An 18,837-nucleotide genomic window follows, 5' to 3' on the forward strand; every position below is an offset into this window, starting at 1 on the left:
CAAATTGACCTGTTTTGTGAATGTGTGTGTTTTCCCTGCTCCACACTTCAACAAATGGGCTGATTCTGCAGTAAATGTCAAGTACTTATGAGCTTTTACCAAATAAGGTTGTTAATGATTAATGTAATGGTGTGGGTCGAGCTTAGTCTGGGATAAATGCACCAGGGTACTTATTAATGTGTTGTCTAAATGTCAGTGGAGGTGAAAGATGTTGTGAACTACTTGCTGTTTCTGACACCTTTTGCCTGTATCCCGTACTTCTTACCCCTGCCTTTATTACCTGAATGATCCACTCTCAGAAAAAGTTGGGGTAAGTCTGAAGGAATTAACGACTTTGATGAGAAATGATTTGATTAGAGTTCACTTTGAAGTGAAAATCCATAAATTAGCAGCTACTGTTGGGGAATTGTGCTGCATATCCATCGATAAAAAAAAAACAAGAAATTTTCTCATTTCTCTGTTTTGTTTTTTTTTAAATTACAGATTTAAAAACTGAAGACAAATCATGCATTTTATTCTTGCATTATTCTGTCTACAGCTGATCAATATTTATGTGTTTTCTAGCTGGCACAAATCAGTAAAAGCAAAAGGCTCTGATACTGCTTGCTCAAAAGCTACAGGGATGGATACAAAAATCTTTTTTTGTTGCAACCCATCTCACATGTATTAACTTGTAGTGTTAGATGTCACACAGGAAATGAGATTAAAAAAAAAAAGGCACTGTGAAGAAAACAACCCAACACAGGAGCTAAAAAAGCTGAGCCCAGGCTGTGATAATTTCCCATGTCCTGCAGTCAACTCCTAAAATTTAATGCTGATTATCTCTCTGAGTACTGACATTAAAATGGTTGATCAATTCAGACTGGAACAATGACCAATGGAGAATCACTAAAAATAAAAATGGAAATTTGATGAACGTTCATGATAAATGATAATTAGAGCTTTTACTATAATGTAAATGACACAAAGTAAAGAAAATACTGCTGCATTTCATTGTTCAGTTTGGATTTGCACTGTGTGCAAAGCAGTCAAGGCTGACTTGCTGAAATGAAATTTGCAACAAACCAATGTGACAGCACTGATCTGGTATTAGCTTATCAATTATCTTTGATGTAATGAGTTACCCTGAGGATCCTTAATACAGCCACACACAGGGAGTTCTGGACAAATGACCAGTTTATTGGTGGAGGAGTATGAACAGAAGATCAGTCCGGGGGAATGGTCTGCAGAAGAAACCAGGCAACAGCTGGGAGGTAAACAGGATGGCAAAATACTCGTCCAGGCAACGACAAGGCTCAGAGATCCAAAGACAGGCAGGGTTGGTAACCAGAAGATCCGAAAAGTTGCAGTGTCCGTCGAGGGCAAGGCAAGGAGGGTAATCCAGGGGCATAAAGCAGAAGGTCGGCAACTGAGGATCAATCCGTAGAACGCTGGAACAAAACTAGACATAGGTCTGATTATTATCTGGCAGAAAAGGAGGGATTGGAGGGAGCTTAAGTAGGCAGTGAGAGAAAAGGAAACCAGGTGAACTGAATGAGGTAGCAGAGGCAATTAGGAAGCCAGCAGGTGGATCGAGTTACCAATGATGAGCGCCAGGAGATCAGGGTGGCAAAAACATGACAGTACCCCCCCCTCAAGGTCCGGCACCAGACGGACCACCAGGCATGTCAGGATGGTGGAGATGAAAATCCCGAACAAGGGACCCATCCAAAATAAAACGAGCAGGAACCCAAGAGCGCTCCTCCGGCCCATAACCCTCCCAGTCAACCAGATACTGCAACCCACGGCCCCGCCGCCGGGAGCGGAGTAGACGATGAACAGTGTAGGCAGGCCCCCCATCAATGAACCGGGCGGGAGGAGGGGGCCCGGAGGGGGGTGCAAACTGGGAAGAGAACACAGGTTTGATACGGGAGACATGGAAAGTGGGGCAAACCCGCAGGGTCCTAGGCAGTCGAAGACGTACAGCCATGGGGTTAACCACCCTGGTTATAGGGAAAGGGCCAATGAAGCGAGGGGCCAACTTGCGATTCTCAACCCGAAGGGGAAGGTCCTTGGTTGACAACCACACCTCCTGCCCCACTTGATACTCCGGTGCAGCAATCCGCCGACGATTAGCAGCCCGTGAATACACTGCAGACGTCTTCAACAGGGCACAACGAGCCCTCCGCCATACACGCTGACATCTCAGTGCTGCTGAGTGAGCCGAGGGGACTGTGATGGCAAGCTCCTGTAAATCAAAGACTGGCGGCTGGTATCCATAAACAGTGTAGAATGGAGAGAGCCCTGTGGAGCTGGAGGGGAGCGAGTTAAGGGAATATTCCACCCAAGGAATGTTCTGTGACCACATGGAGGGATCCCGTTCACACAACATACGTAGCTTAGTCTCCACCCCCTGGTTGACCCACTCCGTCTGTCCATCTGTCTGTGGATGATACCCAGAGGAGAGACTCACTTGGATCCCAAGAAGGTTGCAAAACTCCTTCCAAAATCGAGACACAAATTGGGGACCTCTGTCAGAGACGATGTCATCCGGAAGTCCATGTAAACGAAATACCTCCCTGGCAAGGATCTCCCCTAATTCCTTAGAAGACGGCAACTTGGCAAGAGGAATCAAATGAGTCATTTTGGAGAAACGGTCAACTATGGTAAGTAGTACTGAATGATTCTTGGAATTGGGCAGACCTGTGATGAAATCCATTGACAAATGAGACCAAGGACGACGTGGAATTGGGAGCGGCCACAGAAAACCAGCTGGCGGTCGATGAGAAGACTTAGCTTGGGAACAGACACGCAAGCAGCGATAAATTCCTTGACGTCCTGGACCAAGGTCTCCCACCAGAAGCGACTCTGTACCACTGACAGAGTCTTGGTCACACCTGGGTGACAAAATAAACGAGAACAATGACAAAATGACAGTACCTCTGGGACAAGGTGCACTGGAACAAAGAGGCGACCCTGGGGACAGTTCTCAGGAATCTGGTGTTGTTGTTGGGCCTCCCTTATCTCTCTCTCCAAACCGAGTCTGACGACCCCCAGCCGGACAGAATGGGGAAGGATGTAGTCATTCTGACCATCGGACTGTCCCTCCTCCGGAACCTCGTGAAGCCTTGAGAGAGAATCCGGCTTGGTGTTCTTAGTTCCTGGTCTGTAGGATAGGGAGAAGTTAAATCTGCTGAAGAACAGGGACCATCTAGCCTGTCTGAGATTGAGTCTCTTAGCAGATCGTAGGTACTCAAGGTTCTTATGATCCGTCCACACAATGAATGGGTGCTTAGCCCCCTCCAGCCAGTGCCTCCACTCCTCGAGTGCCAGTTTAACCGCCAGGAGCTCGCGATCTCCCACATCATAATTCCTCTCGGTTGTGGAGAGACCTCTTGAAAAGAAGGCACATGGATGAGTCTTGCCATCAGAAAACCTTTGACTTAGAATAGCACCCACTCCTGAGTCAGAGGCATCCACTTCAACAATAGACTGCTGATCAGAATCCGGTGCATGGAGGACAGGTGCCGAGGTGAACAAGTCCTTTAGGCGAGAGAAGGCACGGTCCGCCGCTGTGTTCCAAATAAACCTGTTCTTAGATGAAGTAAGAGCATGCAAAGGTGAGGCGATGGAACTGTAATTTCTTATGAACCTGCGATAGAAATTGGCAAAGCCGAGGAATCTCTGAAGTTGCTTGCGAGACTGGGGAACCGGCCATTCCTTCACCGCTGAAACTTTGCTGAGATCCATGGACATTCTGTTGGGCGAGATGACATAGCCCAGAAACGATATAGAACTTCGGTGGAACTCACACTTCTCTGCTTTTACAAAAAGGTTATTCTGTAAAAGACGGAGAAGGACAGTGCGGACATGGCTCTGGTGCATGGGGAGGTCTTTGGAAAAAATCAAAATGTCATCAAGATAAACAAAAACATATAGTCCAACCATATCTCTGAGAACATCATTAATTAGGGACTGAAAAACTGCAGGGGGTTTGGTTAGGCCAAAAGGCATGACAAGGTACTCGTAGTGCCCTGTGGGTGTATTGAATGCCGTCTTCCACTCATCTCCCTCTTTGATGCGGATGAGGTGATAGGCATTCCTGAGATCCAGCTTGGTGAAGATGGTGGCACCTTGAATGAGATCAAAAGCAGTGTTCATAAGGGGAAGAGGATAACGGTTCTTTATAGTTATGTCATTTAGTCCTCTGTAGTCAATGCATGGTCTTAGAGTTCCATCCTTCTTTCCTACAAAAAAAAAAAACCCTGCAGCAGCAGGAGATGAAGAGGGGCGTATTATTCCAGTCTTAAGTGCCCCTTCAATGTACTCCTTCATGGCATGAGTCTCAGGTCCTGACAAGGAGTATAAACGGCCCTTGGGAGGGAAGGTACCGGGTAAAAGATCAATGGAGCAGTCATAGGGACGATGTGGAGGAAGAGAAGTTGCCAAGTGCTTGTTGAATACCTGCTTGAGATCGTGATACTCAGGAGGAACCTTAGAAAGATCTGGGTAGGTCTCTTGACAAACTGGTTCAGTGGAGAGTGAATTAGCCGTTAGAAGACATGTGGAATAACAAGAGGATGACCAGCTCAGGACCTCACTTGTCCTCCAATCAATGTGCGGATTGTGGTGAAGCAGCCATGAAGCACCAAGAATAATGGGTAGCTCAGGGGAATGGATGACAAGGAAGGATACCATCTCCTGGTGATTTCCTCCTACAATGAACTTGAGAGGTGCAGTCTCTTCCGTGATCTGGTGCAGCACATGACCATCAAGTGCAAATACTTTCTGCTTTTTAGAGGTGGGTAGTAATGGAATGTTAAGAGATCTTGCCAAGCCTGCATCAATGAATTCCGTATCAGCCCCAGAATCGATACATGCCATAACCTGCTTAGGAAGACCATTTATGAGGAGTTGTGCCTGTAATGAGACTAAAGAGGATTTCACCAACCTCTGACTCAGTAGGAACCTCCTATCTCCTACTGAGCCTGGTCTTTTAATGGACACCGGTGAACCAGGTGACCGCTCTCTCCGCAATAGAAGCACAATCCCTCTTTTGAACGTCGTGCCCTCTCTTGTGGTGTCAAGCGGGTCCGTCCAATCTGCATGGGAACCACAGGGTCCCCTACTGGAGCTGGAAATACAGGAGATTGTGCAAGGGGATTATATGGTGACACGGGCCTTGATGTAGTGCGAAGGCTGTTAGAGGTTCGGCTCCTCTCCACTCTGCGTTCGTGAAGCCTCTGATCGATCCTGGAGGAGAGAGTCTCCAGCTGGTTCAGACATCTCGGAGCTTCCCGGGTAGCCAGTTCGTCCTTAATCTCCTCATTAAGTCCTTGATAGAAAGCGTCACATAACGCCTCATCATTCCAGCGGCTTTCTGCTGAGAGAGTATGAAAATCTATTATATTGTCAGTAACCCGCCTCTTGCCTTGCTTTAGAGCTAACAGACCCCGGGCAGCTTCTCTCTCAGGTGGGACTGGGTCAAAGACTCTGATGAGCTCCCTTGTGAAGTCCTTGTAATCATAGCAGATGAGCGAGTCTCTCTGCCATTCGGCCGTTCCCCACAGCTTGGCTTTCCCTGAAAAAAGTGAAACCATATAGGCAATCCTAGCCCGTTCTGACGGGAAGGAAGAGGGCTGCAATTCAAAGTGGATCTCACACTGGGTTATGAAGGGCCGACACTGACTCCGCTCACCTGAAAATACCTCTGGAGGAGTCAGACGTGGTTCATGGCGAGGTGAGACTTGGCAAAGAGACGATGATCCAGTAGCTTGGACAGAGGCACCTTCCAGTGGAGCTGTAACTGAGGAGAGGTTAGAGAGCATAGTCATCATGTCCTGCATGCTTGATTCCAATTTGGTGATGGACTTCTCAACACATGAGCGCCAATCCTGTGTGGACGATGGATCCATGTTGGCCAGATAATACTGTAATGAGTTACCCTGAGGATCCTTAATACAGCCACACACAGGGAGTTCTGGACAAATGACCAGTTTATTGGTGGAGGAGTATGAACAGAAGATCAGTCCGGGGGAATGGTCTGCAGAAGTGAAATTTTTCAAATGATGAAAAATTATGGTCGTAATATTTGAATTTAACGGCCGTATTCAAGATAACGGCATTAAACAAATTCCAACACAAAAGCAAAGCACTATCACACTCAGCTTGTTATTTATGAACTCTCCTTCAGGAGCCTTAAGAATTCATGTTCAATGCATTCTAAGAGACAGACTTAAATAGAAGTTCCTCAATGTTTGTATAAGACCTTATCGACCTTATCATCATTGTGATGATCTAGATATTCAAGGATGATCTTTATCTGATATGTATGCAGAGATGGAAGCTGTTTTGGCTTTATATTGTTATCTTTTATGGACTTTTTTTTGCTTTTTTTGTCCAGTTTGACAGCAGGATTCCTTGTTTTCACATTTAACACACTCTTCCTCTAAAGAAAACTCCAACCTCACACCCAAAAAGTCCAGCTTGTTTCAGCCCTAAACACTCTATGTCTGCCAGATGAACAGATTTTCTGCTCTCTAATTTGAGCCTCTTTCTACAGCATGTCTCAACTGGGATCTTTACTATTCGCGCTTGGATTGCTATGGAACAACACTCGCAGCCAAAACAATCCCAGATATGCTGCTGTTCGGGGTTGACTAGTTTACTTCACAGCATGTCCTTCTGAGAATTACTGCTTTACTGTACTTAACATATCATCCAAAACTCCATTTTAAAGAAATCCATTTAAGTTTTATTCGCACACTGTAATATATTCAAAAGAGACATTATCTCTTGGCACTTTGCACAGGAAAAGATAAATAATAAATAATGAGTTCAAATTCACATGTATGCAACAATAACTCAGTGATGATGTTACTGTTGCTGTTTGTTTGTTTCTTTGGAGGTCAGTGCTTATGAACTGAGAGAACATCCTTAGCATAAATGACAGGAAAATATGATAAAAACATAGCAAGTGATGCACATACATCTGCACACGCTGTGGCTGATGAATTTAAGGAAGTACTACTGTAAAAAGTAATTGTCTCATTATTATTCCTACACGAGACAGGCTGGAGATTATTATACACAATGAGGTGCTTGTAATTCATCTGGGTTTGTGATGCAAAGAATAATAAAATACAAATAATATCTGTGCAGATAATGTATTGCATATGCAATGTGTAATTAAAGGCTTTCATGTTGACCTCACAAGTTTTATAAGAGAAAAAAATGGACTAAAGTGCAACAACGCGTCATATCTGGTACTTTTATTAGCTGGAGATTGTTAATTCATGGCAACCCAAGAACGACCAGAGAAAAAAAAAAAATAAAGTCAGTCCATAGAATAAGCGTGAGAGCCAAACTAGAAGGACTTAAGCTGTAGAGCACATACACACAAGCAGCAGTTTTCCTGACAGTAGAAACAGTTTTAAGGTGAAGCAGAGCATATTGTGACACAAGCGGGGTCAATTCTAAGCACAATAATCTGAGTATGAAAACAAAAAATCTGTCACCGTACCTTCATAAAAGTTGTATAAAACTTTACTTTTTTACTTTATCAAAGCAAGAAACCATCTTTCCTCTGACTAAAGGAGCAAGTAAATACTAAAAATATGTCATTTCAGTAAGGAAGCGTTAAACTCTGTGATACGGTGTGAAGACACCCCTTAAATATTTTTTTTCTCTGTTTTTCTGTCAACAACTTCACTTAACATAACTCACATGAAAGCAATCATCTCGTCTTGCTGTTCTGACCACGTTAGTATATGACAAAATGGCCAAATAGGAATATTAGAATATGTTGCCAAGCAGTAAGCAACCTATATGAACCTTCCCCTCCCCCACCAAAGTCATTTGAAATAAATGTATTTGTATTTACTTTCTGAGACTGCCCTGAAGATGTTATATGAAGCCTGAGTTGTATTTATTTAGGACTGACATTTGTCTTCCTCAGTGCAAGCAGCAGAGACCAGAGAGCTCCCACAGCGCAGCCATGAACATGTGATTAAGAATGAGTTTCCTGGAGGTGAGCGAAAAGAGTTTGGTGGTTTTCCATCTGGGCACCTTCATATCAAGGCCTCTTGGGATGTTCAGCATGTATATTCATAAGAGGTGGGCAGAGACAGGAGGGGGGAAAAAAGTTTGAAGAGAACCAGCTGGTTGACTAAAACTTCACTTTGGTGACCTCAATTTCTCCCGCTCTGATGAGTTTGGTCTGTCCATGGGAGACTAAGCACACACTGGAGTGCTTGTCCCCAAGTGAACTTATGCTGAGGGTTGTTTTTGAACACACTGTCGTGAACTACAGTGTACTACAGTCTACAGTAAATCTGAAAAGAAATAAAGAAATAATTAATACATGAATAATTTCAGAAAAAAAATCATATTTCATGCAGGAAAAATTTATTCATTGAGAAAGAATAATGCTTTTTATCGCTTTAGGCTACAAAGTTTGCAGCTGACTGGAAGTGTTGCATTTAAAGATGGGTTGTTCCAACTCAGGTCATGCGTTCCTTTACCGTGCAATAATGCTGCTAAAAGGATTTAAAAGCACAGAGGTGCCATGCGATCCACTAACAGTTAAACAATGTAACATGATAAAGGAACAAAAACAAACCTTTCCTCACACAAAAGTTAAGACTCGGCGACACTGAGGCCACAGAAACCACTCAGCAGTTCAGTGTCAAAGAACGAAGGCATCAACTCTTTCTCTGAATTCCCAAACCAGCTGCACATATGCGCAATTTCATGTTTTGCTAGAGATCACACCTTCTAGTCTAGAAAACCCCAAAGGATCTGCTCCTAATGTCCAGATGCCAGATAGGAAGGAAACCCTCTGAAGGCCCATGTCTTTGCTCTGACAGCTCAGGTCTAGCTCACAGAATGACAGAGACCTCCTGAACCCAGATTATACAGCGCAGTAACAAGTCCAAACTTCTACCATGCTCATCTAAATCAATCTCTCCGTTTTATTTTGCCTAATATGCGTAAAAAAGTTAAATTAGCCTTTCAATCATGACTGTCATCTAGAAATCATCTGACTGAATTGTCTACAAGTAGGAAAAGCATAAGTCGATGGTGGAAACCTGTGTTTATCTGGTGTGTCCTGGTTGTGTTGCATTGACTTTACCCAGAGAGAATTGTCTGTTTCATTTTATTCGTCATTTGTCATTTCATGAGATAAAAAGGTTTATTTTTCAAAAAAGTTTTTTTTTTTTTTCTAGATCTTTTGTGATGAAATCATGATAAGACTGAAATATTATAAAGTGAATTTGTAACTTTGTTCTGTTTTGTGATACACACTTTAGCATCTCCCTACCATTATGTAGAAAATAAACTGCAACATACCCCAGCATCTAACCACTAGCAGAAATATGCCACTCATGCATGCTTGTAACTACGGAGGATGATATTTTTTTTCATTGAATTTTCACCTTGAATGAGATTTTTTTTTTTTTTTTTTTTTGTAATTCCTGTGAAATGGCATATACAGAGGCAGGCTTGAAGAAGTCGAAGAAAAGTCAATCATTAGATATTGCCAAAGAAGCTATCGAAAAAATCTTTGATCAAAGTTTATGACCTGCATAATGAGTGTCAGGGCATAGGCTTCCAGTTTCTGTAGCCAGCCAAGACATCCCTGCTGCTCGCTGGTGCTTCTTTATGGGAAAACCAGTGAAAATATATTCTGTGTTTATGTGACCTCTCTCTTTTTCAACTGGAACAACCAAACACGCTACGACTCTGGCATTGCTCTAATTTTCCTCGTAAAGACAACACCCTACGGTGATGGACAACCAAGCTTTCTGAAACTCTTAACTAGTTATAAACATGCATGAGTGATGTGTGCATAAATGATAAAAATCATCTATTGTAATCTTTTACATCAATTAGCAATACAGGCTAATGCACATTGGCTCATTATAAGCCAGGTGTGTTGGAGCTGGGATATATAAAAAATCTGCAGGATTGTGGCCCTTGAAGACCGGGGCTGGACACTTCATCTCTGGTCCAGATGTGTTTAAATCACGCATGAAAAAAAAAAAAAAAAACACTTTTGAAAAATAAAACAGCAGCAAAACTTGCAACGGTCCTCTGTGCCTCTATGCTTCTAGTTGACTATATGAGATATAATTTGGTTAAATGCAGCACTGCTAAATTATGGCCTCTCTAATGTTCTAACATTGGGTTGGGTCCATGGTGTTTTTTAATTCGGAGTTAATATTTCGGAATTAAATAATTCAGAATTAACTTATTCTCTTACAAGTTTACATGAAGATAATATTTCCAAATGAACGTTTACATGAAAAACATCCTCACTTAATTCCTCTTTAGAGTGGCGGATTGGGAAGGGTTCTGATTGGACAGAGGGTGACGTATGACGTATACCGGAAATAAACTAAGTTCGCTCCCTGCTTCTCGTCTTTTCAAAGATGGCTCCAGGAAAGTTCATAATGAATATCGATGTACCATGAAAATTACTTAGAAGGACTAAGTTTCAAAGGTCCCATATTATAAGTTTTTTTTTTTTTTTTTAAACAATTTCATATAGGTTTCAGTCGTCCAACAACTTTGTTTTCAATGTGTAGAACCCCAAATTCAGCCTTGGTCCGTACTTTAAGTCATTCCAAAGGTTGCTCTTGTGTACTTCACTGACAACGGGTTTTTTCTGTGTCTGAACCTTTAAATGTTCACGAGCTGTGCCTATCCATGCACAATCCACGCCCCTCCTGGAAGACAATGTGGCTTTTGATTGCACCTGCTTGGTGATTTCAGAAATCAAGCTCAGCTTGCCAGCAGGTGGTTTCAATGAAAGCATCCACTACGTGGGGAGAGGTTATTTCTCTTTGTGAGGTCACAAAGGGAAAATGGTTTGGGGGCTTTTGAGTTTTTTTTTTTTTTTGGGCCTCATATACAGGGTATGGGAAGTTGTAAGAAAGCCTTTAGTAAGTGAACTTTCAAAATATGGGACCTTTAAGCTTGTAAACTTATCTAGTAAAGCTTTAAATATGTAAAAAATTGTAACAATGTCAAATCAGAAATAAGTTTATTTCTAAGGTGCAGCACTACCAGCTAAACAAAGAAGATTGCAAAAGTTTGATGTGTAAGTACCTTAAAATCATAAACTTCTTAAATTTTATTGACATTTTGATGTACCTGTGATGGACTGGCGACCTGTCCAGTTTACCTTGCCTTTCGCCCAATGATTGCTGGGATACGCTCCGGATTCCCACTACTTTGAATCCACTACTCCGGATTTGCTATGTAAAATGGTCTTTTAGTGCAAGAATCCATCATTATGGGACACAACATGTGATTCAGGGCTCTTTTAATCTGCCGAAATTTAAAACCTTTGAGCAACAGACAGTAATGTATAAAACTAGAAAAGAATGTAATTCACTGCCAGATTATATCACTCAACTGAAGACCATGACCGGTTTCAAAATAAAACCAAAAGATGATTATTTAATTATTTAATGGCTAATGTTGGAATGTATCAAATCATTGTTGTGATGGCATCTCTAAAAAATTCCCAGATTTAATCAAAAGAGCTTTGACAAATTGCTTGACTGTCCTCACTAAGTGCACCGGTGTTTCTTCAGAAGGAATTTATTAAATAGCATATGTGTTGGTAATGGACAATTTGTCACGAGTGGGTATAGTTATACAGTAAATGTATGTGTGTTGTAATGCATGTGCACTGTGTCGTTGTTCTATCTTGATATGGATGTTTGCATTGTCAAGGAGGAATTGTGTAGATCCCAGCTAGAATACCTGCTGCCTTGTAAAAGCCAGTGGGGATCAAATAAACAATAAACAATAAACCCTTAACTGGACTAAGCAGTTAAGAAAACGGATTAATGGATGAATTTTGATATACATTTTTCAGGCCAATTTACATACAGTTTCCATTAATGGTAAAAAGCTTCACAACAAACTGTTTATGAGCATAATGATGATGGAAGTGGAGTTACGCGTAGGACATTCAGGAAGTGTAGATTTGAAATAGCTGACATTATTGATGAACCTGACACTTTGTTCTAGAATTATACAATGCAAAGCAATGCATCCAAATTCAAGTGCATCAGAGGTGTCTCTATCCTTAAATCCTCCTGCATTCCTAAGTTTATGTGATAAAAATAACAGTTTGAAGTAGAAGTCTTGAAATTATGATCTGTAAAACCACTTTCAGCATCTTAAATACCATATAAAGTGCTGATAGTTATAGAAACACTCTTCCTGTGGATATGTGAAAAAGCACAAACGTATACTAAATGTAAAAAGGAAACATCTCAAAGCATATTCATGTATAACATGACCACAGATGCAGCTAAAATTTTAATTTTGACAGATTTCTTTGGCGAACAATGGAAAGATCATTTATACTTATTTCAACTTGTAATGAAAAGCACATTACTCTTTTTTAAAGACATTCAAAGCAGTCTTACTTTTTATTTTGTCTTCAAAATACAGAAAACTGCAACAAAACATACACAGTAACACAAACAGGCTTTCATATAGGAGATTAGGAAAAAAAAATAAACAAAGCTCCAGAAGCCTCCAGTGAGTGGGAGGTTACTCAGCGGAGTAAATCATGCAGCAAGGTCAGCTTTCCTCCTATTGTGTTTTTAACTGCATTTTAACGTAACTGGTTGTATCATTGGATTCACAACAGCAAACACAATTCACACCTTAAAAACAACGCCAATATATGGTCAAAATGACCATTTAGCCCTGCTGAGGATTCCCTATTTTGAATTTTTTCCAGTGCAGCAGCCGAAAAAGCAGCTTGTATGGTTACACACCCCTTGTGGTATTTCTGCATACGCCGATGCACTTTAGCTGAACTGCACACTCAAAGATATCTAAACCAGTAAAAACCTGTAAAGCTTTTGCAGGTGTTTGTCCAATCCCGACTTGAGGTCTCACCCCAGGTGGCATTTTGCATTTAGAAAAGTTTTATCACCAGTAATACTACTTCCATCCATTTATACACAGGTCATATTGAGGCAACGGTATTGTGCAGCAACCCAAAACATGTAGAGAAAAGTAAGCGCAGGGATCAAATTCAAGCTGGTGAAGTTTCTATAAACCACAGGGTCTCAAACATTCCTAAGAAAGGTTGAGTAAACACAAACATTGATCCATTTTAGATGATTCCATTGCTCTAAATTTCACAAACAAGCATGCAGTGTAGAATTTTCTCCTCTGAGCTAAGAAGCAGACTTTTTTTGTTTCTTTATAACTGTGAGTCAGAAGCTAGCACTTGCTTGCACCTCGGACTCACACAGAGACAATTCCCAGCATGACTTTAACGGTCTTACAGGTCAGAAAAGGTTGTGCTTTCTGCCTGACGTGTCTTATTGTTGTGCCAAGACTGCAGCAATCATGAGGCAAACTTGCCTTATCACAGAAGCCAGGTGTCCGTAGCAGCTTGGTCTACTTGCAAGGAAGTGCGAGCAACAACAAAAACTTGTGTACAGCACAACGCCTGGCGCTACTGTCCCGCTGTGTCTCTCCCCTGCTCTGATGGGAAAGATGACGAGAAGTCACCTTGGCAACTGCTTCAAATGCAAAAGTTCAAAAGTATCAACTCAAATCAGCATAACATGAATCAGGCCTTTCATTAGCAGCCGTCATGCAGCTGAAGTGCAACGTAACAAAGGGCAGGTTGAACTTCCTACTTGAAAGCAAAAATTATCTCTAACTGCACAAACTTTCGGAAGAATAATTCAAAGCACATTAAAAGGCAATGGAAGTCAAACATTTTCCCCAAGTTACATATTTTACTAATCCAATATGTACTTAATGGGTAAAGTAAATTATACAATCTTCAAAATCCAAATAAAATGAGCACAATCCGATTAATTACCATGATAATGAGGATACTTCTCGATTTATGCATTCTGAACCCAAAGGGAAAAGAAGAAGAATGTGAAAGCATCATTAACCCTTACCTCGACAGTGAACTCCTTCATCGTAGCCATCCTCACAGTCTCTCGCGCCATTGCAGAGCTTGTTGAAATGAATACATTTTTTCGTCCCGATACACTGTATGTGATTAAGGGGACATCTGATCACCAAGTCCTGTGCACCTAGAGCAGAAAAACAAGAGAATGTCAAAGAGATTAATAAATCATAGATACTGCACAAGCCTTCAGTGTTATTATTGTTTTTACTCCCAGCACATGAAGAAAAGCTCAGTGTGACAGCATACCAGAAAAAAAAAAAAAAAAAACAATCCAACGCTGATATTGTTTGAATTTTTTTTGCAAGCAAACACTTTTTTTTCACTCTTTTTTTGTGTCACCTCAAAGTGCTGATACTTCAAGACCCCTTTATAGGAGGAAGAACCTATGCATATGCAAATGTATTTATACTTCACAGCATTGTTCTTTACACACAACAGATGTTCGCCACACTGCCTTGCAGCCACGTTGGTGAAATCTCATAACAAACTACCTGACTCCTACTGCCAGGCAGGCAAACAGCGGAGAGCAGCTGTTTAAGGATTCATGAGGCACACTGGTGACCCTCATTCATGTGGGCAGACCCAAGAGCACATAAAACACAGCTGACCAATACACTAGAACTGTAAATGTGTCACATTTCCACTGACAACTACACTGACATCAATTATCATCGTGCCATTGCGAGCAGTTAATGGGGGGATTTATCACCCATGCGATGGGATCTGTAACAATCTTCATAGTTCTGCCACACATTTGGACACACTGGATGTGTGCAGCAGCTCGCATGAACCTTCGGGACTGGACAATTCCTTATTTGCAACTTCAATTTAAACTTGGGAAGGTATGAGATGTGGCAATTACAAAGGTGGCAGTCATACTGTGCAGTTTAACAGAGGGGATATGATGAGGGGGGGGGGTTACATCTGACACAATAATCAGTCTCTGTTCTCCAAGCATTCAACTGCCTTAAAGCAGTGCCTGAAAACATCTATTTCTAATAAATATACATCAGTTTCTACATTACACGCACTGGAATTCTGCACTATTTTTATGCCACATGTATGTATGTCAACTTTGAGTGACCTTGTCCCTGAGAGTTCATGTTTCATACATGAGCGGACTGGCAGCCCCGACTGGTGGGCTCCAAAACATGTTTAAAATATCATTTTGATTCTCCTCCAGTGATGGACTTTTTTTACATTTGCTTCTTTCTAAGGCTTCAAAATTCAAAGTATATTAAATCTATCAGATGCTGGGCATGATGATGAGACTTCACCTGTGCTCTAAATAATTGTTGCTCTGACTTTAGCTAATAAAATCTTATGGTTACATCTTTTAAGACTTGTGATGTTACTGACCTCCCATGCACAAAATTATCTTGAAAGTACTAAAATTTAACACTGTACCTATGGTAGTGTTAACCTATATCATAATTTGTCACACATTATTTATTAACGAATACATAATAATTAAAATGGGCTGTTAATGACCCACAGTTCAAAGTGCTAGGGACAGATTTCAACCTTATAAGAAAAAAAAAAAAGGCCACTGTCACATAACATCAAAGTGAGTGCCTCAGTGTCCATTTGGTAAATGTGCTATTTAACACATAGCTATAAGGGTCTGTGACAACATAACAGTGCTGTCAGCCTCTCCCTTTGGTTGCTTGCCACATGGGCTCTAATCTAATGTGATAAGGGGAGGAATGGTGCATGAATATTCAGTGGCACTGATCTGTGATGCAGGGGGTACACAGATGGTCTTTTAACAGCTGAGGTGCTCGGAACTCCTCTGTAATGTCCCAAACTACTGTACCACACTGGACGATAGCTCAAAGTCAAAGACACAGGATAGTTCGTTTGTCCTTCATTTCCTATTTCAAGGTGTTAATGACACTTAAAACCCCAAACCCTGCCAACAGTGTGGATACTGAGTTACAGCTCAGCCAAAGCTGCAATATTAGGACTTGTATTAGCTCTGGACAAAAGGGTGATTTAAAAAGAAACTACATCTAATCACATTCACATCACCATAGTGATGAGAGGAAAGATGCACACAAAATTATGATTACATTTCAAAGAAGCCAGTTGTCAGGAAAAGACATTGTTACTTTTCAGTCCTATGAAAACAAAATAAGTTATTTCTATGTTCCAAGCTAAAGCTACAGTCATGTGGGTGATCGTTGAAGGGTTTTGAAGTAAAAAAATCATATCAAGTGACACTCTTTCAATAAATAAATACATTTCCTGTCATTTTTAGTTCAAAAGCTGCTCCGTTATAGGACCAAGTATCAAAGGTTATGAGTAAAAGTTAAAAGTTCTAAAAGTTGTGAGGGCAGAATTGTGTAATAACAGTTACAGTAAGATTTGCAATCCTTATAGCCCACCTTTAGTGGTACCACTAATGGCATGACAAAGTTATATATGAGGACATAAAAGAAATAAGCACATTTATAAACCACTTGAATCATAATGCCTTAAGGTGAAGGTAAATGATGCCTCTGTAAGCTAAACAAATAAAGATTTTTCACTGTTTTATCCTCGTTTGGGCGAGGAAGCATTTCAAGATTGCATCAATATCTATTCATGTCTTATTCTACAACACCAACCTTTAAATTAGAATAGAGTGTGCGCCGCTGATCTAAATACTGCAACATCCCTTTCATATGGCAGATATTTTGACTACTCACAGCACAAGTAGAATTAATAACATTAATGATGATCTATTTGACAGTGAGTCAGTCTGTAAAGCAGCGCAGCAACCCCTAAGTGGATTGCAGCCATCATTAATGCACCAGCTACTTTTTTCCCATGACAAGTCAAAACATCTGTCATGGAAAAGCATCATTTTGCTGACTTTGAGGATCCCATTAAAAGCACAATGACAGAATCACAAAGAAAAAAAATTGGTGATGTACAGTAGGTCTTCTTAAAGCAATATATATATATATATATATATATATATATATATATATATATATATATATATATATATATATATATATATATATATATATATATATATATGTATATATATGCTTTCACCCTCCAGATTTTCTCCAGTTCTTCCTTGAGGCCTTGGTACATCTCCAGGTTCTGATGCCCCTTTTTCCTGATATTCCATCATTGGGGATGGACACATCAATCACTACGGCTTTCCTCTGCTGCTTATCCATGATCACTATGTCCGGTTGGGTGGCCACCACCATTTTATCTGTCTGGATCAGGAATTCCCAGAAATTCTTAGCCCTCTGGTTCTCCACCACCTTGGGGGGAGTTTCCCACTGGGACTTGAGGGTCTCCAGTCCATATTATGCACAGATGTCCCTGCACACTATGCCAGCTACAGGGTTATGACGCTTCATGTATTCTTTGCCTGCCAGTATCATGCACCCTGCTTTGAGGTGCTGGATTGATTCAGGGGCTACTTTGCATATTCTGCAGATGGGATCCTGCTTGGTATGGTAGATCTGGACCTCGACCGCTCTGGTGCTCAGGGCCTGCTCTGGTGCTGCCATGATTAGTGCCTCTGTCTGTCCACAGCCCAGCCCTTTCCACCCATTGATAGGACTTGTTTATATCCTCCCAAGATAGTTCTTCCATCTCGAGTTCCTCCAGATTCCATTGTCTGAGACATGCACTAAGTGCTTCATCCCTTGGTACCCTCTTCCTGATGTATTCGTGGAGCTTGGATGTTCAATCTTGGATAGTGGCCTTAATGCTCACTAGTTCCCTGCCCCCTTCATTGCGCTTAGTGTAAAATTGCTGGACACTGGACTTGGGGTGGAACCCTCCATGCATGGTGAGCAGCTTCTGTGTTTTGACATCCGTGCTCTGAGCTTCCTCCTTTAGCCAGCTTACTATCCCAGCAGGGTATCAGATCACTGGCAGGGCGAAGCTGTTAATTGCCCGGATCTTGTTCTTGCCATCGAGCTGACTTCTAAGTACTTGCCTCACTCGTTGCAGGTTTTTAGCTGTGGCAGCTTTCCTTGTGGCTTCTTCGTGGTTGCCATTTGCCTGTGGTATGCCCAGGTACTAGTAGCTGTCCTCCACATCTGTTATCCTGCCCTCCAAGAGTGCAATGCCCTCCGTATGGATTACCTTCCCTCCCTTTATCTTCAAGAGGGAAGATATATATATATATATATATATATATATATATATATATATATATATATATATATATATATATATATATATATATATATATATATATGTATATATATGTATATATATATATATGTGTACTATATATATATATATATGTATATATATATATATATATATATATATATATATATATATATATATATATATATATATATATATATGTGTACTATATATATATATATGTATATATATATATATATATATATATATGTATATATATATATATATATGTGTACTATATATATATGTATATATATATATATATATATATATATATATATATGTTATATATATATATATATATATATATATATATATATATATATATATATATATATATATATATATATATATATATATATATATATATGCATTGTGTACAAATGATCAATCTGAACCAAAGTGAAAATGTCAGAAAAAGCAGCAACAGATTTCACCATGCTATTTCAGTTATTACCCATTTCATCAGAAAGTTTTTGTGAGGAACATAATTCTTTTATTTCTTTTTTATTAATGTAAATTTATGCTAAACTGTAATCTTTGCTTTATTGTGAGCAAAGAGTTGTGTTGCCAAAAACTGAATGAAAAAAGTACTGGTCTCAGACAGGAGTCTAATCCCGTCTCTCTCAAGCTTTGTGATATTGATGTGTATGAAGGCTGATCAGGCACATGTTCATGCATTTTGTATTTTACAGGAAAATGCTGAATTTTCTTTA

General features: G+C 40.5%; 1 protein-coding gene across 1 annotated transcript in view; it reads right to left on the reverse strand.

Annotated features, from left to right (window-relative positions):
• The window catches only part of lrp1bb (low density lipoprotein receptor-related protein 1Bb), a gene marked incomplete at both ends in the record, with an annotated part of 313,004 nt that overhangs the window by 195,513 nt on the left and 98,654 nt on the right, over positions 1 to 18,837 (reverse strand). Inside the window, one exon of the mRNA XM_079254397.1 lies at positions 13,938 to 14,075. Within this exon, the coding sequence (XP_079110523.1) occupies positions 13,938 to 14,075 (138 nt within the window). The remainder of the gene's footprint in view (positions 1 to 13,937; positions 14,076 to 18,837) is intronic.

Source organism: Telmatherina bonti (genome assembly GCF_933228915.1).
Source record: "Telmatherina bonti genome assembly, chromosome: 15".
In the NCBI taxonomy this organism is placed as follows: Eukaryota; Metazoa; Chordata; class Actinopteri; order Atheriniformes; family Telmatherinidae; genus Telmatherina; species Telmatherina bonti.